This window comes from Dermacentor albipictus, chromosome 2, assembly GCF_038994185.2.
Source record: "Dermacentor albipictus isolate Rhodes 1998 colony chromosome 2, USDA_Dalb.pri_finalv2, whole genome shotgun sequence".
Taxonomy (NCBI): domain Eukaryota; kingdom Metazoa; phylum Arthropoda; class Arachnida; order Ixodida; family Ixodidae; genus Dermacentor; species Dermacentor albipictus.
The window spans coordinates 16,900,227-16,923,803 of NC_091822.1; the positions used below are offsets into that span (position 1 = coordinate 16,900,227).

Here is a 23,577-nt window from a genome sequence, read left to right on the forward strand (position 1 = left end):
TCGACGTCAAAGTGGGCAGGAACAGGCGGAGTTTGTAGACGGTGCTGCAACTCGTTAAATGCGGCATCCTGCTCCTCGCCCCACACAAACGTGACATCTTCTCTGGTTAAGCAGGTGAGTGGTTAGGCGATGCGTGCAAAACACGCAAAAAATTGTCGGTAATATGCGCATAGGCCCAGCAAGCGTCTGACTGCCTTTTTGCCTGCAGGCCTTGAAAACTTTGCGATGGCTGCGACTTTTTCAGGATCACGTCTGACACCTGTATAACTTACTACGTGGCCCAAAAACTGTACTTCTTAATAGCCAAAGTGGCACTTTTCAGGTTTTAAGGTAAGCCCAGCGGACCGTATGGCTTGAAGAACCCGTAGCCGTCTGAGATGTTCATCAAATGTGGCAGAATAAACAATGACATCGTTTAGGTAGACTAAGCAAGTCTTGCACTTAAGGTCTGAGAGAACAGTGTCCATTAGTCTTTGGAACGTGGCTGCGGCGGAACACAAACCAAAAGGGCGAACTTTTAATTCATAGAGCCCATCAGGCGTTACAAAAGCAGTCCTTTCGCGATCCCGCTCATCGACCTCTATTTTCCAGTATCCACTTTTTAAGTCCATCTATTAGAAGTACCGTGCATGCCATAACCTGTCGATGGAATCGTCGATGCGTGGTAAGCGATACACACCTTTTTTTGTAACCCGATTGAGCTTGCGATCATCGATACAAAACCGCAGGCTACAATCCTTCTTAACGAATACCACGGGCGATGCCCAAGGGCTTTTTGACGGCTGGATGACATCATCATCTAGCATTTTCTTGACTTGCTGCTGTATTGCTTCACGCTCTTTCTCAGCCACGCGATACGCATGCTTTCACATGGGTATTGCTGCTTCCTCCGTAATGATGCGGTGTTTTGTCAGTGGTGTTTGACGCACTCGGGACGTTGTAGAGGAGCAGTCCTTAAAATCGTCAAGCAGTTCCCTGAGACTTTGTTTCTGTTGCGGCGCTAAACCTGGGTCAACGTCGACGACAGGCGCATGTGGCATCGTATCGGTGGTCGATTCCTCCTTTACAGCAAAGCAGTGTTGAACGTGGTCAATTTCATCAAAGTATGCCACAGCGGTGCCCTTACTGATGTGCCGGCGTTCATTGGTGAAATTTGTCAGAAGTACCTCTGTGCGACCACCGATTAGGCTCACGATACCGCGAGCGATGGCAACACCTTGATGGAACAGAAGTGCAGTTAGTTGTTCGGCTACACCGTCCTTGTTAAACTGTTCTCCGCAACTGACGGAGACAAGACTGCATGATAGTGGGGGTATGCAGATGTCGTCGTCGGCGACACGTAACGATGTACATCGGCGCTCTTCGTCGTGGCTCGTCTCTGTACTAGTTGACAAGGTTATCTCGCCGTCCCGCATGTTAACCACGACGCCGTACTCTCGCAAGAAGTCCATTCCAAGGATGAGTGATCCGCAGCACTCTTTTAAAATCATAAATGTGGCGACAAAAGCTGTATTTCCTATCTGGAGTCGTGCAGTACATTTTCCCGTAGGTGTCATTATCTGGCCCCCGGCATTTCGAATATAAGGGCCCGTCCATTGCATTTTGACTTTCTTAAGCCGGTCTGCCAACTGCTCACTCATTATCGAAAAGTCTGTGCCAGTATCAACTAAAGCTGCCACGTCGTGCCCATCAATCGTTAAGAGTAGGTCGGCACTCACAAATTCGTCGGCGTTCCGTTTCTCCGGGTTACTCTGCCCGTTTCTCAGTAATAATGGGGGATTTTCGGTGGTTCGACGACTTGCAACCTTCCTCCCGGAAGTCGCCGATTTCAGGTTCTCCGCCGTGGGCTGGGAGAGCGGCCTCTCACCACGTCAGCAAAACTGCGACGGTTCGGTGAAGAATAACGCAACGAAGACGGCGAGCGCGACCGGAGATTAGCTGGGCTGCCTTGTTTCCGAGTGACACTGTCGTCGAAGCGCCTATGTCTCTCTGGAAACTGTCGCGGAGTGGCTGGTGACATTTCCTGGATGCCACCCTGGCGATGAGGGCAAAAACGACAAATGTTCCCTGGTTCGCCACATTGAAAACACAATGGTCGGCGATCAGCAGTGCGCCATACGTTGTTCCTGCGAAGCTGCGGTCGCCTGAAATGCTCCCTCTGTATCCAGGCAGCAATAGGTGGCCGCTGGTTGTACTGTAGTGCTGGCCCGGTAGAAAGCGGGCGACGGACAGCGTCGGCGTAGCTGTATGCGCGCGGCTCGAAGCGTGGCTCGGGACACGGTTCAAGGAGTGGCTCAGGTGATGCAAATGCTTGCCGGATTTCTTGGCGGACCACTTCAGCGACCGAAGCAACAGTGAACTCCTTCGGTGTCGCGGTTTGCTTCGCAATCTCCTCGCGCTGAATGTCTCTTATTAGTTCACGCAGTGAGGCTCGTCTGTCACTGTCAGTACTGCGGTTCCTGCCGGCGCATCTTAGGCGTTCATATTGCCGGCAACACTGCTGCAGCGACCGCTCGATTGCTGTGGCTTCCTTAATGACCTCTTCCACTGTTGTAGGCGGGCTACGCACGAGACCAGCGAATAGCTATTCTTTGATGCCGCGCATGAGATGGCTCAGCTTCTTTGAATCAGGCATGTTGGGATCCGCGCGGCGAAACGAACGAGACATGTCCTCGGCAAAGATCGAAACACTTTAGTTTGGCTTCTGAATGCGCAACTCGAGAAGGCGTTGAGCATTATCTCGGCGATCAGTGCTTCCGAAGGTGTCAAGTAGCCAACGGCAAAGTTCGTCCCACGTTGTCAAATGTGCCTCGCGATTTTGGAACCACGTCCTTGCGCTACCTTCAAGAGCGAAGTACAGATTGGAAAGCTTCTGGTCCGGACGCCACTGATTGAGCTTAGCTACGCGTTCGTACTGGTCCAGCCAGTCTTCGGCGTCTTCATACGTGCCACCGTGGAAGCCAGTGGGGACTAGATTGTTTTGAACAGTCACCTGTGTTGGACTTGCAAGCGCCATTTCCTGAGCCGGTGAGGTCGCTGACAAAGTTCCTTGGAAGAGGCCGAATTCCGGGCACAGACCTTGCAGGCGACGGCTTGCGCGGTGCACAGATGTCTCGACGCGTGGATGATGTCTTGAAGGGCTGGATGCAGGGCTACTCGCAGGAGTCGTCCCTATCATTAGGTGATGATGCGATACCCAGTACGTCCACCAGTGTCACGGCTCACTGGAGACAATAGCGGAGAGCGGTATTTAATTGAGAGAATTAGGGCAAACGCTCAGGCTAGGCTTCTTCTGTAGCGCCTCGCTTGCACACACGAGGTCGTCGTCTTCATCGTCAACGTGGTTGAGCACAGACAGCGTCGCTGCAATATGAAGCATACTACCACAAGCGCTGCTCCACTGCCCACTCTAATATGTAGTATGTTTAATATTAGACCCATGATGAAATATCGTGATTACTTATTCTTATATAAACTCATTCGTGACCACTTCTGTCCGCTGTTACTGTCGGCAGTAACGTTCTGCGTGCCTTGCCTGATTTCGCGTAATCCCAAAATTTTCTACGTGAAATGAGCTTGCACCTCTAGCGCTATAACACGTCTGGTAACCCAAAAATACTCTGGGTTATGTTATTGTCAGTTCTTCTCCGCCGTACTTGCTTAGTGGCTATGGTGCTGGGCTGCTAAGCAAAAGGTCGTGAGATCGTATCCCGGCCACAACGGCCGCCTTTCGGTGAGGGCAAAATGCGGTAACACCCGTGTGCTTGGATTTAGCTGCATGTTAAAAACCCCAACCCGCCGTGGTTGCTCAGTGGCTATGGTGTTGGGCTGCTGAGCACGAGGTCGCGGGATCGAATCCCGGCCACGGCGGCCGCATTTCGATGGGGGCGAAATGCGAAAACACCCGTGTGCTTAGATTTAGGTGCACGTTAAAGAACCCCAGGTGGTCAAAATTTCCGGAGTCCTCCACTACGGCGTGCCTCATAATCAGAAAGTGGTTTTGGCACGTAAAACGCCAAATATTATTATTAAAAACCCCAGGCTGTCCAAATTGCCAGAGTCCTTCACTACGGCGTGCCGTTTAATTAAATCGGGATTTTGGCAGGTAAAACCACATTATTACTTATATCTATTATATCTATTATTACTATTACTCTATATCTGACTTCTCTTTTTGATAGAATTCAATCTTTTGTTGCGTCTTCTACCGCTGTTCTTTTAGGTTATCTGTTTTGTTTTCTGTTTCTGTCATTGGTATAATACAAGTGCACCAAACTAAGGCGTAGAGCTAGAGCTATATTGGACACGCTCATGAATAACTGAAATGAAGTATAGCGAAAGTCAGTCTGTCTGCAGGTTCATTTGATCTGCCTTCTGATCTCATGCTAGCAAACGCGACGCTAGAACAACTTTCTGCCTCCGAAATATGCGAGCCTGAATTTGTATAACATTTTCAAGTTACAGCTGTGTTTTCGTTTAATTTTTAATGCCCGAAAATCGCGATTTCCTATGCACGAAATGGCATTCGTTGCTTTAGCGTTCCTGCTGAACGTTGGCTTTCTTGTCAATTGGGAGTCACAGTCATCATTGTGTTTTCATGTGAGGTTTCCTTATGTGCAGCTCGAGAAGCTTCGCCTCGAGAGTTTCGCTCCGAATATTTCTAAGGCTCTCAACATGGACATGGGCTTCTACGATGGGGTAAGTGGTCAAGGAGGCGCGCCTACCGGCGATTTCAGGCTGCAGGCTAGTTCTAGCCTTTTGAATACTAGTTCAATGGACAGCTGATCAAAGCGTCAACAGTACTGCAGTCTTTTCACACGAACTGCAAGACAGGATTTCACTTATCTCAACCTTCAATAAAAAAAACTCGGGCATTTAGAGGCCGAAACTTACAGATGGTTCCCACTTTAAATCTTAAGGGTATAAAATAGAGCTAAATAAAACAAAGAATAAACTGTGTGAAGCAGTGTACAAGGAAAAAAAGATATATATCAGGCAACAGTTATTCTTGCGGTAATTACAGAAGAGGGCCGCAAATTAACGCATCTACACAGAATTACAGACAAGTACCACTACCTAAATTTGGGACACATTTGTAGCTGTGCCACTTGAACTGTGAACGTACAGCAGTCGCAGCGATTCTGCCTTATTTAAGAAGCGCAGCTCACACGCCTAGTTCCTACCAGTCTTTAGCTTTCATTTGCTTTGGCTTACTGTATATAGCATTAAATCTGCCTAACTGCGACTATAGTTTTTCTGCTGACTTTATTCAGAGTGGCAGATCCGTGAGCAACACAAATATTACGAGCGTCAGATTATTTACTCCGAGTGCCAATCTTTCAATCTTAGCGCGCGCAGACATAGGTAGCATGCCAGCGAAATCAATCGAAGCACCAACATGTAATCCCAGTGCTAGCAGCTTTAATCTAAGTGCTAGTCAATTTATTCCATGCACGAAAATTTTTCACCAATGATTGCGATACTCTCTAATGCAAATTTTGGGCACAAATGTTTTGGTGTTTTCAGTTTGCGATATATTGTGGCAAGGAATTAGATTCTCGACGACAGAGTGCTCTCGGCGGTGGCGCTGAGCCTCTGCTTGGGCAGATCATTTGGCAGCAGTGGCAAACGAAATATTTCCACCGGTTGCGTCGCTCATTGTTCAGAAAGAAAGCCTAAACACGGGAGCTCGCGGAGCGCGTTCTCTAGCGGCGGCGAAGTAACGCATGCGCAGTGGGTCCGAAGCCCACGCCAGCGTTCCGCGCTGACAGCATGCCTAGCCGCATCACTATTTCGCCGTACTCTCCGCTTTACTCTGGAACATTCGACGACTGATGTATAAAAGCCCACGCGCTTGACCCACCGATCAGATTTCGACGATTGCCGACTGTGCTCGCCGCTGTCGTTGTGCTTTAAATATCGCTTGCTTTTGTGGGCGTAGGTTCGCCCCGAAAAAGTTAGTTTCGTGATGCAGTTTTGCTATACTGTGTTTTTCACCATCACTGGGACGCAGTGGCGTAGCCAGAAATTTTGTTCGGGGGGGGCTACGCCACTGGCCCAATATATATATATATATATATATATATATATATATATATATATATATATATATATATATATCTGCACGTTGCAGCTCCGCCTCCTCCATAAGAGGAAGCTTTAGCTCGGGCGCTCCTATCTAAACACATATAAAAGAAGAATTCGTTTTTCTCGGCAACCACTGCACCAAATTTGATGAGGTTTGTCGCATTTGAAAGGAAAACTTAAAATCTAGTGACTACTGGTTTTGAATTTTTCATTTAGGTGGTCAATTATTTATTCAAAATTGGCCAAATTGAAAATTTTCAGAAAACGGAACTACCAAGTTTAAATCTCAGTGACTCAACAATGAAAAATTATATCACAATTCTGTTAATTGCATCTAATAGTACATCTACAGTGGACAAAATAGATATGTTATACATGAATCTAAAAAAAATGTAGTATTGTGGAAATACGTCTTTTGCAGAACCCTTGTACACAACGTAACCAATTCACGTAAGATACAAATTGACACAGCAAAGTTGTCCACCTTGACTGTTATAATAAATGCCGTTTACAGAACCAAAATATCTGTTCTTCATGTATAGCTAATAATTTGTAAACGTCGTGCTTCTATATTTTCAAACTTTCGAATTTTTCAAAATGTTTTACACGAAATTCCGGCCCTAAATCGAAGTTCTGTTTCCAACAGACACTAGGATATAGCTTTCTCTCTCAAATGCAACCAATTTCAATAAAAGCGATTAGCAGGATTATCTCAGAAAAGCGTTTCTGCGTTTTACAAGTATTTGAATAGGCCGCGTCGGATTGGGCCCGAGCTAAAGCTTCCTCTTAAACAATTTATCGAGGGATCAAATACATGAATAATAACTGCATTTTCATTGCCAAAGATGCTGCAAACGAAGTCCTGAAAGCTACGCACTGTAAATACAAGTAAAATAGGTATTTTTTCATAAAATATTATGCTCGTATGTGCCAAAAATTGTGCCCAACATAACTGACGTCAATGCTTCCATGTTTTTTTGTTTATTTATTAAGTAAATAAAATATCACACGAACTTTAGAACTATATCAGTTCGAAACCAGGAAGGCAGTGCATGCCGCTGATATGAAAAATTAAAAGGCAATGAACTGAACAAGTTGAGGACAAATATGTTAATGAAACTTAGTCACTCGAGAACCGTGCTTACATTTTTGTATATATGCAACGGCCAGTGAAAAATCTCAATGACGCTGTCGTTTGTTCCAATGTATTACGCAGGAGTAGCTGTCCCTTGTCGTGTATCGTGAGTAATTGCACCGAAGTTATAGTCGAGACAGAGAGCACGTATAAAAAGAGCCAACAACGGGGTACCTTATTTAAAAGTAGTCTTCGTGAAAATTTAGACATTTGTCCTATTGACTAACGAGTCGCGTGGTTCCCGTCTTATAAAACTCCTTGGGTTGCTGCTTCAAAAAGTCTGTATCTGGTTCCCTTGAGCTGTTTCTTTCGGTTGCCCCAAAATGTAGAAGTCGCAAGGTGACAGGTCTGAGCTGTATGGCGGATGTTGCAGCGTTTCCCACTTGAACTTTGCCAGTTTTCTATTAACCACATAAGCGACATGGGGACAGACATTGTCGTGGAACAAGATGACCCCATTCGTCAATTTTCCACGTTGTTCGTTCTTGATTGCGACACGCTGCCGTTCTGGCGTTTCACAATATCGGAAACAATTGATAGCCTCTCAAGATTTAGCGAATTCTATCAGTAATGGAGCCTGTCGATCGAAAAGAAAAAGTCAACAACACCTTTCCAGCGGAAATGATGGCCTTTACGTTCTTTGGGCGTGGTAAATTCGAATGTTTCCACTGTAAGCTTTGCCGTCGTGTTTCAGGCTCGTAGTAGTGGCACCAAGGTTCGTCCCCGATCACAGTTGCAAACAAGAAGTCGTCATCCTCATTGTGATACCCGATCAGATGAGTCAAGGCAGCGCGAAACTTCTCCGTCTTCTCGCGATGGATCCAAATCTTGCGGATCCATTGCGCACCAAAGAGCCAATAACCGAGAAGCTCATGAATTATGGCGTGAACCGAACCATGACTGATGTTCAGACGGTCTGCCAGTTCATCGATGCTTATCCTCCGTTCTTGTTTCAGCAGCTCATGAACCTTTGGAATTGTGGGGGGGGGGGGGGGGGGATGATTGCACGATGGTTTTGGCCCGGTCTTAGAATGTCTTTGCAACGTCCTTTGAACCGTTTGCTCCAACGCTTCACAGTGGTCAGTGAAATGCAGTGTTCAACGTACACGGCAGCCATATGGTGATTAATTTCTGTTTTGGAAACACCTTCAGCTGTCAAAAACTTCGCGACACCGAGCTGTTCAACTTTTGAAGTGTCCATAATGTGACGAAACCACATTCAACCCAGTGTATGAGAGCATTTAAGAACATTTTTCACACCTGTGTGTCACTTTTGTAAATGAGACATGCCGTTCTCCTACGCGCATGCCTCGCAGGTAATGAGCCGAACCATTATTGCGTGATTAGGGTAGGCTCACGTTCATTTGACTCGCCCTCGTACATTAGAAATGCGAACATACGGCTTGATAAAGGACAAAAAAGTGTCACTGGAAACAAAGTTCACTGCATGTATACACGAAACCTCGCAACAAGATATTTAAGTATACATTTAAGTCTCCAATGGGTCTATGTATGTAAGAAGAAGTAACTGTATATAATGCGTCAAACAAGGCAAATAAATATGTTGCACGATCATAGATTCACAGAATCCTAGATTCCGCCCCCATTCCATCCACTCCCCCCGATGCATTGCGCGCGACGGAAGGCGACGCGCTTGCTCCCCGCTTTTCACCTTTGCGCACAAAAGACTGAGCCACCATCGTCGGCTCACCCATTCTACCTCCCCTCCTACGCTTTCACTCGCACATTCTGCATGCAGCGCGTGGTCACGATGTTATCACCCTTGGACTTTATACAAAACGTGAGGGCGACGGCGACGGCGGGAATGCGCCTGGAGTGTCCATATAATTGCTTTCGCAATAATATAATAAACGTATCCGTCAACTGAAGCGTCTCGTCGCCCATTACTTTCCGCAAAAGAAGTATCAAAATCGAACTTTCACCATGCGACAATTCGCTGCGCCGCAACAATGTATTTTCTTATGTGAGGCGGAGGCACCGAAATGAAAAAAAAAACGCATAGGAAAGTATGTTGGCCAGAATCGAATGCCTACTTCGGGCACCTAATGGGGCTACGGAAGGAATACCGAAGAAAGCATGAGACGCTTGGTCAACTGAGAACCATACGCATAATGCTCAGTATCCTACAGCGGCGAAACAAGACTTTCCGGAAAGGTTCCGCTCAAGGAATGCGGTGCAATCCTTCGAGTCTCCACACTGATGGCGGCGAGTGACCATTGTTTTTTTTTTCTCGTCTGCTAGCCAGAAAGCGTCCAAAACTATGTCAGGTGGAAATGCACTCGGCCAGAGCAAACCGAACACGCACCGAAGTGCACCGCACGGTGGTCGGGGCCATACGAGAAAAACGTATGCGCTCTGGCTGGCTCTGGCAGCCCGCGGGTAGGGTAGCGAGAACAAAAAAAAAATTGAAGAGGCTCAATGTGTCCTCGCGGATAAAAGTCAAAGTAGAAAAAATAAATAAGAAGGTAGTTACTTCGGCTGGCTTTAGTGTCTTGACATGGATGTTCTGGCGTAGGTTAAAAAAATGTTGATATTTTTTTATGTGACAAGACGGCACAAATGAACCACCCCAACGTTTCGTCTCATTGGACCTCGCTGCCTGCTTTGTCAACTCGTCTGCTGGTGTGTTGATTTGGCTTGTCTCGTTGTATGTTCCGATGTAAGTCTTTAGAAAAGTCAATGGACCTTTGGCGTCAAATATTTATAACAGCATTAAACCCACAAAGTTCCGCAATTGAAAATCTAAAGCACAACTTTGGAAATGTCAATGCACTTTTCACATCAAGAGCTTATGAGATTTATACCTATAAAGTTTCGCAATTGATATCCATGCACTCCATAGATTCCGTGGCCTCAGTGAGATGCCGCGGCGAGCCCGCTCACCATCAAAGCGCCCTTGAAACTGTGCTCGGATGGGACTGTTTGGCGTTATGTGACTCCCGGTTATGGGCGTTGCCACGAAATCCAGCCCGAGTTTGCAATCTTCGCGGTTAAATGTCTTTTCGAGCGTCAAAAAGACATTCTAGACAAAATCCAGAGTGATTTCCGGCGCCGGGGGTCGCTTTGGTCGGCGGTGCATGGACAACACGAAAAAATTTCGGGGGGGGGGCTGAAGCCCCATAAGCCCCCCCCCCCTGGCTACGCCCCTGCTGGGACGGCACATCTGGTGGAGCTGCTTGTGCGTTCACATACGATACGTTCCCGCAAAGCCCTGAGCCAAGTCCGAACCGCGAAGACCAGACCAACTTCACCAAAGAATAGTGAGCTAGCCGCAGGCTGCAAGGACTGCAACCGGAGTACGGACTGCTTCCTGAGAAGACCAGGAAGTGCACGGCCGCTACAGCAGCAACAATGACAGCCGCAATGCCGCCTACACCGATCTTGTTCCTGCACCCCAGGAAGCCACCGACGTTCCGCGGATCAACATTTCAGAACCCGGAAAACCAGACGGAGACGTATAAAAGGGTCACTACAGTTAACAACTGGAAGAGTGGCGACTAGGTGCACTATTTCTTCTTCTCATGCCGCCAGGGCGCAGTTTGAGAACCGAGAAAACACCCTAATTGCTTGGGACCTGTTTCGCAGCGCCTTCCTGCAGGCCTTTACGACCACCGTGCGCAAAGAGCGAGTGCAACTGCTTGACAAGAACTTGGCCATTCTCACGGCCCGCGCCTGTTCAGAGAAGCCGACCCTGACCAGTCAGAAAAGAAACAAGTTCGGTTCTCAATGGGCGTCTTGCGCTGGAGTTTGAGGTATAGTAGCGGCGCCTGGTGGCGGCGCGGGAAACGACATCTGGGTAGTACCAGCTTGGGTCGTATTGAGCCCTGGCTGTGGCGAAGCACGTTTCTAGGCCGAGTTTTGCGTCGATTCGCACTTTTTTCTGCCCTATTGCGAGTGCGAAAAGGCTCGTCACTTCTCACAGACCACGCCGACCACGCTGCGAGCTCGCCGCAGCCTATAGTTTAACGAAAACGCACTCTCCGTGTGCCGTGGGAAGTAATGCTAGGAGCAGAAGGAATCCGTGACGCCGATCCGGAGAGACCTTGCCCAACCTCGAAAAGGCGTCACCGTCACAACTTCTGCGTCGTGGGCTGCCATGAAAAAGAAGGCCTGAATCCCAACATCAGATTCTACCGTTTTCCTTCAACGCCTCACGAAGTGGAGCGTCTGGCGCACTGCATAGCTGCAGTTCGTCACGTTGAGTAAGCGAAACTTCGCGCCATGCTGACTGCTTCGCCTGTCTTGAAGCTTGCTTGATTATCTGCGTTCTAAATTTCGGCCTTTTACCCCTACAGTACCGACATCAGACCGACATAGCAGCAGGCACGGCTAGTAATTCACGATTCGAGACCCGGCCACAGCGACAATTAACAATTCGACCGATGCGAAGTGGTACGTGAAGTGACCAGGTGTGTGCAAATGAGCACAAACGGTCGGGCTCATACGATGACAATTCACTACTCCACTACGAAGAGCACAGATTAAAAGAGTTAAATACGCTCATCCTTGATCTCAAGCCAGCACGTTGAGGCAGCGCAGCAAGGCAGTATTGATTGCAGCACATCGATGTTCGAGCACTGTCATTAAAACCTGCATCAAGCGAGCGGCGTACGAGCTCGCGCTGCGGCGCGATTCGCACGTACGTGCGAGCTCATATGCATTGCATCTGTTATTACCACTTACTAAAAGGGACAGATGGCCGCTACTACAACGCAGGCATGACTACGTGTTTAGCGGCATGCAGTCAACAAAGATTGCAGGACGCCCGCCTTTCGCGGCATGTTGAAAGACCGCTGCCGTCGTGGCGCGTACGATCGTGCGCTCGAGCAGTTCCGTACACATGATGTATGCTTATCGCTGCTGTGGATTCATTTATGGCAAGCATTTCCTCGCGTTTGTGCGAGGAAATGCACAGGATGCGGCGGTTGCGTTCATTCTGGTGTGTTTTATGAAACTTTTGCGCACCTTTTGCTGATGGTGACCATGAGTACAGAGTGACAATCATATGTATTGCTTCCATCAAGTCTGTCATGACTATGATGGGTCAAGGGATGTTTTTATGTCATATTTCATGTGATATTTAATGAAAAGACTGCACTTTCACGTTGCTACCGCGTTTCATGTTCCACAAGGAAAGAAGTACCTTGTGCCAATTTCCCAATACTGTAACCACCAACTATGGCAAAACAAACACATGTTTGGACATGAGTAGAAAGTAACAACTGCTGCATCTACAGAAAGTGGCATATCACAGGATGCACACAACACATACAAGCTGTTGTAGCGTCGTATTTCTAATGTTACACGAGGAAAGAAGCAGTTTGTGATGTGCATATTGCATAAAACAATGCTAGCTTGGGAGCAGCAGCGAATGCAGTTCTTCACAGATGAAGGGGCATGAAGCATTGCCTTACGACTGCTTCACGAGTACTACTGTTAATAAGTGGCAGCCTTGGAGACTCTTGCATAGTGACGAGGGTACAATTGTTTCCGTGGCTGTGGCATTTTATTTAAAGGATTCTTTGTATAAGTGTACATCATCATCATCATCATCATCATCAGCCTGGTTACGCCCACTGCAGCGCAAAGGCCTCTCCCATACTTCTTCAACTACCCCGGTGTCATGTACTAATTGTGGCCATGTTGTCCCTGCAAACTTCTTAATCTCATCCGCCCACCTAACTTTCTGCCGCCCCCTGCTACGCTTCCCTTCCCTTGGAATCCATTCCGTAACTCTTAATGACCATCAGTTACCTTCCCTCCTCATTACGTGTCCTGCCCATGCCCATTTCTTTTTCTTGATTTCAACTAAGATATCATTAACTCGCGTTTGTTCCCTCACCCTGTCCGCTCTTTTCTTATCCCTTAACGTTACACCTATCATTCTTCTTTCCATAGCTCGTTGCGTCGTCCTCAATTTAAGTAGGACCCTTTTCGTAAGCCTCCAGGTTTCTGCCCCGTATGTGAGTACTGGTAAGACACAGCTGTTATAAACTTTTCTCTTAAGGGATAATGGCAACCTGCGGTTCATGATCCTAGAATGCCTGCCAAACGCGGCCCAGCCCATTCTAATTCTTCTAATTATTTCAGTCTCATGATCCGGATCCGCAGTCACTGCCTGTCCTAAGTAGATGTATTCCCTTACCACTTCCAGTGCCTCACTACCTATCGTAAACTGCTGTTCTCTTCCGAGACTGTTAAACATTACTTTAGTTTTCTGCAAATTAATTTTTAGACCCACCCTTCGGCTTTGCCTCTCCAGGTCAGTGAGCATGCGTTACTGCTGGTCCCTTGAGTTACTAAACAAGGCAATATCATCAGCGAATCGCAAGTTACTAAGGTATTCTCCATTAACTCTTATCCCCAATTCTTCCCAATCCAGGTCTCTGAATACCTCCTGTAAACATGCTGTGGATAGCATTGGAGAGATCATATCTCTCTGCCTGACGCCTTTCTTTATTGGGACTTTGCTGCTTTCTTTATGGAGGACTACGGTGGCTGTGGAGCCGCTATAGATATCTTCCAGTATTTTTACATACGGCTCGTCTGCACCCTGATTCCGCAATGTCTCCATGACTGCTGAGGTTTCGACTGAATCAAACGCTTTCTCGTAATCAATGAAAGCTATATATAAAGGTTGGTTATATTCCGCACATTTTTCGATCACATGATTGATAGTGTGGATATGGTGTATTGTTGAGTAGCCTTTACGGAAACCTGCCTGGTCCTTTGGTTGACGGAAGTCTAAGGTGTTCCTGATTCTATTTGCAATTACCTTAGTAAATACTTTGTACGCAACGGACAGTAAGCTTATCGGTCTATTATTTTTCAAGTCTTTGGCGAAACGAAGTGTACTTCGTTTGTGTTTAAATTATCATAATCTGTCGGATGTGTGGATTTGGAACATTGACCATCCGTATGGAGGTGCACTTGTTGTGTATACAAATGTTTTAATGTATTTTCCGCTGTACAAACACAGCCCTGTGATAGCCTAAGGACACTGCACTTTGTATAAATAAATTATGTATTATGAGAACTCACCATTCTTGTGCCCTTCAGAAAAGGTTGACAACGGCGCCGCGCTGCTGCCTTCCTCTGAGGAACACGTCGTGTGGTGCCAGCACCTGGATGTCTCCTGGCTCCTCTGGCTCCTCAGCTGGTGGCACTTCCCCACCATAATAGTCGAATGTCCAGTCGCCCGCGTCCAAGGCAATGTTATAGAGAGCAACGCATGCATAAATGATTCGCGCTGCTCTATCGGGGCTGTATAGCAGTGTCCGAAAGCGCTGCAAGCAGCGGAACTTGCTTTTCAACACCCCGATACATCTCTCCACAACATTGCGCATGGATGCGTGCTCCTGGTTGTAGTGACCTTCAGAGGTGGTGCCGGCATGGCTGCCAGGTACTCGAACAAGCAGCCATAGTTCGAGATGATATCCTGAGTCTCCTATTACACAAAGTGACAGCTGAGTGCTCTGCTGTGGTTAGCGGTACGCATTTTACGAATACTAACCAAGCAGATACTCGCCAGGCTGCAGTTGTGCGGCTAGGCGTGCAGGCAGTGGGTTGTGCTGCCACACTCAAGAGTCATGGCACGAACCAGGGAACCGGGGGTCCACAACAAGAATGCGAAGTTCCGCGTTGCACACCTGATGGGGAGCAATACAAAATAGCGCTGCAGATATGCTCGAAATCCGTTTTGCCATTCATATGCACAAAAAAATACACGTACGCTGGTACAAGTAGCAGACTGTTTCAGCCATAGGCGTGCACAGGGTCTTGCAATCGGGGAGGGGAGGCAATGCGCCACCCCCCCCCCCTTGTGTAAACACCTATTGTTCGCACTAATTGATAGCTAAATGAAAACTCGAGGCCCGATATTGCGCAAGAACCCCCTTACGAGCCAAAGCCAGCCCATGCAATGGTTGTAAGTACTTCCGTGTTCAAAATGCTTCCATCGTGTCTTCCCTACAGTGTATTCATTTCTGCTACGACTGCTGCCCATATAAAACACAATTTTGAAACGGCAGACTGATTATGCACAACACATGGCACTCATCAATACTCCCGACATGTCAGATTTCAACGAGCTCGTAAACAGTTCCCCGCATGTCCTCTTTTAATCGTTACATTACATGTTATGCCAGCTCGGGCATTAAACTGAACAATTGCAACTATGGGCGAGTAAAAATGGCAACCACAGTTTGAAGTAAAACATTCTAACGGTACTTACGACCATGAGGTTTAGGGCGTAATAACCCTTTCTCGACATGAAGCTCGCCGTGTCAGCCGGGCTGAGTCCCTCTGGCTTCATAATGGCGATCAATGTGCCATCGACGCACGCTAGCACGCCTGGAATGGCGCCGCGTCGCGCAAACGCCGCCTTTGCCTCATCCTTGGCAGCCGCTGTCAATGGAAAGTCCACCAACTTTCACCAGGCAGACACGGAAGTGATGGCCTCCGTCACCTCGTGAATGGTGCTGCTCACGGCCGACTGTGCCATGCCTACGTGCTCCTCGCGGCCAACGCTCTTCTGGAAGCTTCCGGTGCCGAAGAAACACAGCGCGCACAACACCTTCCTTTGTGTGGAAAGGCCACTGGCTCGCTGGCATCCAATGATAGGGTCAAGCTCGTCGCACAAGCTACGCACTTTTCGTTTGGACAGACGAAAATACTGCCGGAACTCTTCTTCCGTCAACTCTTCAAATGCATAATCTGCCTCGGGTCGTCGTCTCTGCGTGACTGCAGCAGCCGCACAGGCGACATGAAAAGGCACGGCAGAGAAAAACGCCATGTTCCCCAACTGTTGGGAGCGCGGAATCGAATTGAACCGGATACGAAAGATGCTGACTGTCCCAAGCACTTACGTTCTAATCCAATCCAAGCCGTCTGGTAGCCGTTCTAATCCGTTCTATCGCACCGGACGGACTTTCCGTCCGTTCCGTGGTGTTTGTCCGTTAGCAGACGACACGGAATGATTATTAGCAGCAAGACGTCACGGCTCACGTGACAATTGACGTCATGGCATTCGTCACGGTTCAAACTGACCAATCGTGTGCGGCTCAATGGAACGGACCGCCTCCGTTCTATTTTGGAACGCGTACAATATCACACCCCAGGGCGCCGCAACATGGCAAGTTCATTGACCACTGCCACCACCGCCAGCATGCCCGCCTTTCGCGCCGCGCAAAATTCCAACGAGTAATCATGCTTGGTGTGCCCCCGACCACCGCCCGCTCTGCTATCACTGCGGAGAAGTGGGCCGCGTAAACCGCCGGTGCCCGTGTCGCCAAATGAGGCTACGAGGGTTCGCTTTTAACGCGCCGCGCCCACGTCAAGGTGCGCGGCGTCGTGATTTCGCCGATTACATTGCCGCCACTCAGTGGAGCCCTCAACCTTCCCGTTCGTTCTTACGAGGCCGCTGCCTTTAGCCGATCACCGAAGCGCCGACTACACACTGATCCAATCAGGGGCCGCAGGCTTAACACGTACCCAGCAACCGATGAAGGGGTGCGGCTGCTGTTCGTCGAAATGCCGAAGATCTTCCGCCGCCGCCGCCTCTTCAACATCCTACTCGATGCTGCAGCGACACGCGGCTATCAAGATGAAGCCTCAAAGCGAAGACTACGCCGCCTGCAGAAAACCTGAGGACGATACGTAACCACGGCATAACGCGACACAGCCGTGATCCGACGCAGCGGCCTCACTGTAACGCAAGACAAAAGCCCACCGATCTTGACGTGCTTCTTGACGGCCACGTAGCCACCACTTTCGTGCATTCACGAGCCCACTGCTCCATCATGAGTCTATCTTTCGCCACCAAGTTTTAAAAAGTCAAGATTGCATGGGAGGGCCCTCAAAGCCGGACAACTGGAGTACAACTGATAATGCCGGGAGCAATTACCGTCCATGACAGGACCAAACCTGCTACCTTCGTTGTGTAACAGTGCTCACGAGACGTAAGTCTCGGCATGGACTTCCTGAGCCAACACGACGCAATCATCGGCCTGAAGTCCAAGTTGATCACGTTATCCGAAGACCATGTGATATCGGCGGCGAGTTCTCTGAGTCACCATGCCGTGAATGTACTCGAAGCTCAAGTCAGCATCCCACCTCTCTCCAGTATCCTCATCTCCGTCTGCACCAAAACACCTGTCGACGTAGATGGAGTCGTCGAGGGCGAACATCTACTGCTAGACCACGAAACTTGCATCGAAAGAGGAACTGCTCGAGTGCTTGGAGAAAAAGCGATAGTAATGCTCACAAACTCCAGCAAGGAGTACAAACACCTCAGCATGGGCATGACGATAGCATACAACGAGAAAATTAAGGAAACCACCAATACGTTTGTCCTCTCATATTCTACCGCACCTACCTCGACCACCATAGTTGCGGAACCATCCTTGGAGATCAATCCGAGTCTCCGCATCAGTAAGCAGCTACAGCTCAAAAGTCTTTTCCGATGATACAAAGGCGGATTTTCGATTCGTCGAGGCTTCGACAAGCACCAGTTCCTAAGCATTGCATTATAACTGAAGAATGCGCTCGGCCACTCCGTCAGAGCCCGTGCCGAGTTTCGACGCGGGAAATGAAAAGCAATAAAGCGACAAGTCCATGAAATGCCAGGCGACGAAATCCAACCTACGAAAAGCCCGTAGGCCTCGCCGGTGGTCTCGGTGAAGAAAGAGGACGGAACCCTGCGTTTACGTGGATTATCGTCGGCTGTACAAGATCACGAAGAAGTACGTATACCTCACGAAGAAGAGTGATCCCGAAACTGCCCACTCGCAAATAGATGTCGACGAGAGGGATCGCGAGAAGACCACCTTCATTACGCCGGCGGGATCTACGAGTTCACCGTGATGCAATTCGCACTGTATTCTGCACTTGGAACGTTCCAGCGCCTGATGACATGGTATTAGCAGGGTTGAAGTGGAAGAACTGTCTCGTATACTTAGTTGACGTCATCTTCGCCGGGAATTTTGACGACCACCTTAGGCGGCTCGGGACTGTACTGGAGGCCATTGAGTCATCAGGGCTCACTCTGAAGAGTCGCCTCGCATACGATGATCTTCTGTTCCTGGTCCACGTCATTAGCCATTCTGGAGTCCAGCATGATCCATAGAAGACATGTGTTATCGGTGACTTTCCACAGCCCACCGACAAGGAGGCAGTGCGCAAACTCCTTGGCCTATGGGCTTATTACAGGCACTTCGTCAGACCTTTCACGCATTGCTGAGCCATTGAAATATTAGGAAAATTCAACGTCATGTTCAAGTGGGAAAGGCCGCAAATCGAAGCATTCGAACAGCTTCAATGGCGCCGGCAGTCACCCCCAGTACTCGCCTACATCGACGAAGCCGCCGACACCGAAATCTACGTCGACGCAAGTAGCCTAAGGCTCGGCGGCGTCCTACATATTGTTCATTGCTTGCGCTAGCCGATCGCTGTCGAAAGCAAAAGCCAATTAGGTGACGACGGAAAAGGGATGCCTTGCCATCATTTGCATCGCCACAAGATTGCACCCTTAAATATAAGGCAGGCTCCTCAAAGTCGAAAGTGACCACCATGCCTTGTGTTGGCTCGCAAATTTAGAAGACATTTCAGGACGCCTCGCACTATTTAGACGCTGGTTTAAAGAATTTAGTGTACAAGTCCGGATGGAAACACTCTGATGCTGACTGCCTATTGAACCGCCGCCGCAAGACGACGAGGATGGTGATGCCTTCTTGGGAACAAAACACGCAGGAGAATTAGCTGAACAGCGACAAGCAAACCCGGAGCCGAAATCCTCATGAAGTACTTGGAAGGCAACACTGATGATGCACCTAGCGCATGTAGACTAGGATTGTTTTTGTTTTCTAAGTGAAACGGCGTCCTCCTAACTGACAAGTACTTCCAATCCTCGTCATCTACCTTCTTGTTTTGCCATCAGCATTGCGTCCAGAGGTTCTGCGCGCCCTACCTGACAATCAGACCACTGGCCACCTCAGATCCTCCCGTGCGCTATCGAGGATAGAAGTTTGACTGACCACGCCTAGCTCCCGACGTTGTCAACTACGTCAGGAAATGGCGAAGCTGCCAGCGATGCAAGACACCACAAAAGAGATCAGCGTGCTTGCTGCAGCTAATCAAGCCACCTTTACGAGCATTCCAGCATATCGCAGTGGGCTCCTTTGGGCCATGTCTGACGTCAACATCCGCGAATAAGTGGTTCATCGCGACTACCGACTAACTAACGATATCCCTGGCTAAAGGTAGCGCGGCCGAAGTGGCAAAAATCTTCGCCGAGAATATCCTGCTACGACAGTGCCCTGGAGGTGCTCATCACCGACCGAGGAACGGCTTTTATAGCATAGCTTATCTAATCAAATTTGCAACACAGCCGAACAAGCCACAGGAGGACTACTGCCTATACCACCAGCAGATGAATGGTTTTACGGAGAGGCGGAAAAAGACCTTCGCCGACATGCTGGCACTGTACGTCGATGCCGAACACAAGACGTGGGATGCTGTTCTGGCATATGTAATCTTCACTAACAACATGGCGGTGCAAGAAACAACGCGGGTCACGCCGTTCAAGCTGGTTTACGGAACGAACCTGACGACGACTCTCGACGCCATGCTGCCGCACGTCACCGACAAACAGAATCTCGACTACGCTGCGTCGAGTACCAGCCCGGTGACTGTGTTTGTGTTTGGACACCAATACGTCGACGAGGACTTAACGAGAAACTGTTGCGACGCTACGTCGGACCTTACAAGATTATCCGACGTATTCGCGCACTGCACTATGCAGTCGTGCTACACGGCATTTCGTAATCCCAGCGGCGCCACTTGCGACCTCAAGTAGTTCATGTTGTGCGCCTTAACCCCTTTTGCGAGCGTTAACGAACTCTGGAACATTTTCTTTGTGTGTTCGTTATTTTTCTTTACTACATCTGCTTCAGTTTCTTGCTCTCATGATTGTAGCATCGGGATGCTTTTTAAGAGGGCGGCATTGACACGCTTACGTATTACTCCTTTCCTCGGGGACGGCATTTCACCCCTAACAACCTAATGTTATCGCCCAGCGGAACTTGTGCGTACGTGATTTCCAATTTAGTCGAATGTTATCGCTGATTTTGATTCTTCCTGTTTATGTTCTTGCCGAACCTCTTATAGTCAGATGGTATGTGCGGCACAAATCGTGTAGTAGTTTCTGGAAGGCACGTGGGCAGCAGCGGCTACGATGAAACTTTCGATGAGTCATGTATAGAAGGCGATACGCTTGACCCGCAGACCAGGTTTCGAAGATCGCCGACTGAGCTCGCCGCTATCGTAGGGCTTCAAGTGTCCCTTGCTTTTTTTGGTCATAGGTTCGCGCAATAGGCAAGTTTCGTGATTAAGTTTTGCTATAGTGTGTTCTTCACCGTCACTAGAATGTGACGATATGTTAGGACTGAAGAAACGAGCAGACTTCAATAGAGTGTTGTGTATTGTGTCTGGACAGATTTTCTTTTATCGAAGACGACTCATCAGGGATTGGAATGTTGGCGTATAGGGCTGTGACGTAAAGTGCTATGAAAATTCTGTTTTGCGACTTTACCATTAATATCCTCCATAATTCTCAGAAGGTGCAGGGTATAAATGTCGAAAGCGTTTTGACAAAGATAGGTCCTCCTGTCGAGGCGTTGGCCAGCCTTTGTGAGGCACCTTATTCCAGTTTATAACTTTTGCGCTACAGTGTGCTTCACCATCGGTCTTTCTTTATTTTGGATTTGCTTGAATATAAAGGAGAGACGAGCCTTCCTTAACAGTTTACAGCGGTTCTAGTTAAGCCCGAAATATGATAGCTTCACCACACAATACGCTTAATATTCCCTTGTTTTCTCTGAACTGTAAGGTGCTCTTTAGTGAACTTCTGTTAGGACTGCGGGAAACAAACTGTATACCAGAATAATGACCCTCTCGAAGGCTGGCATAGTTACTTGTTTTACAACAGCTGTAATTACTTTTTCTTCCCTGACAATATGCTTTCTACTTGATCGAAATGCAACTAATGTTTCTCCTATAGTACACCGAAAAGAGCGCGAAAAATCCACTACATGCCTCGCACAAGGGATAAAAATCGGAACGAGGAGGGTGTTCAGCAATTACACTCAAAGCGCCAAATCAGCCTACAGAATTCAAACTTTCAGTACACATCAACCGTAAACTGGCCCCCTTGTACTCTGAATAAGAAATATTTGCCGTTCAGGTCCTCCCAGATAAGCGGCGAAGCTTTGTACGCGTTTCACATAACCATTATAAGAAAAAACAAAGGTCTCGGAATTTTCCGCTGCCTCTAAATGACAGAAACACTGTCACAGATCTCGGGGGGTGCTCATGTTTACGAGAGGGATCGAAAGAGGCAGAGGGGCACAGCACACAATATTTTATCACATCGAAAATAGAAAGGAACGCACACCACACCCTGAATATAAATAAACATGAGAAACGGAAATTGCCGCAAACTAACAAATACAACGCCAACAATCTGTGCGTTGTATTAGACTCCTTAGTTTCGCCGGAGTCTTGCAACGTCCGCGTCTGGCTCACAGTTGCGCACAGGATCGCACCCGCTTGCTTTCTGGCGTCGGCTGTGTCCTCGGTAAATTCCTATACCGGCCCCGTTTCCTCCCCGGCCGGTGCTCGCGGCGATCCTGACGACGTCGTCCTTGTGACAGCCAGTGGAGTACCTTTGTGTCTCGGTTTCACCGCTGACGTGGCCTGCAAGGTTAGGCCTAGCGACGGAAGGTGCTACCCGGGGCTAAAAGCCTACGTGGCGCCCCGGGGAATGTGTGGCCTGCCTTCGACGGGGGATTACTGCTGGGGTGCTCGCAACTACCGTGGGAGGCTGCAGTGGGCCTCGCTCGAACTTCACCGAGGTCGACAGCCACGCCTCGGAATGCCAGCGCCATAGCCTCCGGAACCGCTCACCCTCTGCTCCCGCCACCAGTGCGGTGCTGGCGAGGCACCAGAGCCACGCAGACAATGCCAACGCAGTATTGCTGCTCCTCCCAACCACGTCTCGGGTCGCGCACTTCGAACGATCGTGCCGTTTCGAACGCTCCGCGCTCTTCATCGTCGTCGCTCTTATTTCTTCACATTTCCCTTGAACATGACAAACACTTAAAAATGTACCTGCTAAAATTGCTAATAGTTCCTCAAAATTAATAGTTCCTCAAAATATAAGCTTCTTGAGTTATCAAGTATTTCCGGTAAATCAAAATCCGTATATAACGTTTTGGGGCTCTTGTACTCGCCATTAACAGTTTCGATGCCAAACTACTCTGACTTGTACGGCCTTGCTAAATCACAGGCCGACTCCCAGTGAAACTGTTTCCTTGGAGCAGTTGCATGAGAAATCTCAACTTCCTGCAATCAAACCGCAGACTTCAAAGCGTTACCCACGTATGCCTCATGACATGGGCCCAATTTCCTCCCCTCAGTTTAAACTTGGACTATGCCGAATATGCCTCCTTGTTCCACAAAATATAAACAATGCGCTTGGTGGAGTCATGAAGTCACAGGCGAGTAAAATAATAATAATAATAATAATAATAATAATAATAATAATAATAATAATAATAATAATAATAATAATAATAATAATAATAATAATTTCACTCTCTAATAATCTCTATTTCAAAAGCTCGGAAAAGCTGGCGCGGCGACACATCTCGCCTCCTCCGTGCGTACGTGCTGCTGCCATAGGAAGACCGAAGAAAGCCCGGACGCCCGAAGAAGAAGTGGCTTACCAGCAAGAGCACCGTACGGCCAAGCGAGAAGCGATGCGTTGCCGCCGAGCTTATCCGGAACACCACGCCGAAGCTGCGGCTGAGAGAGGCGACTCCGAGTCGAGGATCCCGAGTTTCAATCCAGGGAACGCGAGAGTTGGCGCTTGTATGCTCGACGTCACCAAGAAACCGATCCCGGCCTGCGAGTGCTCGAAAACTTCCAGCGTCAAGTCCGCCGAGACAACGACTTAGCAAGACCTAGCGTAATCTCGCAAAACCTGCCAACAACTAGGCAAGCCACATAAAAGCTAGGTGATCACAAGCTCCGCTCTTGAATCCAGCCTTGAACCACTAGGGCAAGCTGCATGCGCCCGGTTTTTGTATTTCGCTACCACCGAAATGCGGCTGCCATGGTCGGGATTGAACACACGACCTAAAATAATGCCATAGCCCTCAAGCTACCGCAGCGGGCACAGAAGTGTTGATTTTACATGCCACCACTTCCGTAGAGCCACCTAGACGCTGCGGTGTTCTTATGTGGCTTTGCGCCTGCCCGCCCTGCATCAGTTGTCC

The 23,577-nt window shown here is 48.5% G+C and overlaps 1 protein-coding gene across 1 annotated transcript in view; it reads left to right on the forward strand.

Annotated features, from left to right (window-relative positions):
- Positions 1-23,577, forward strand: part of LOC139055666 (neprilysin-1-like) — a 448,216-nt gene that overhangs the window by 197,173 nt on the left and 227,466 nt on the right. The window contains exon 11 of the mRNA XM_070533195.1: positions 4,621-4,698. Coding sequence (XP_070389296.1) covers positions 4,621-4,698 — 78 coding nt within the window. The remainder of the gene's footprint in view (positions 1-4,620; positions 4,699-23,577) is intronic.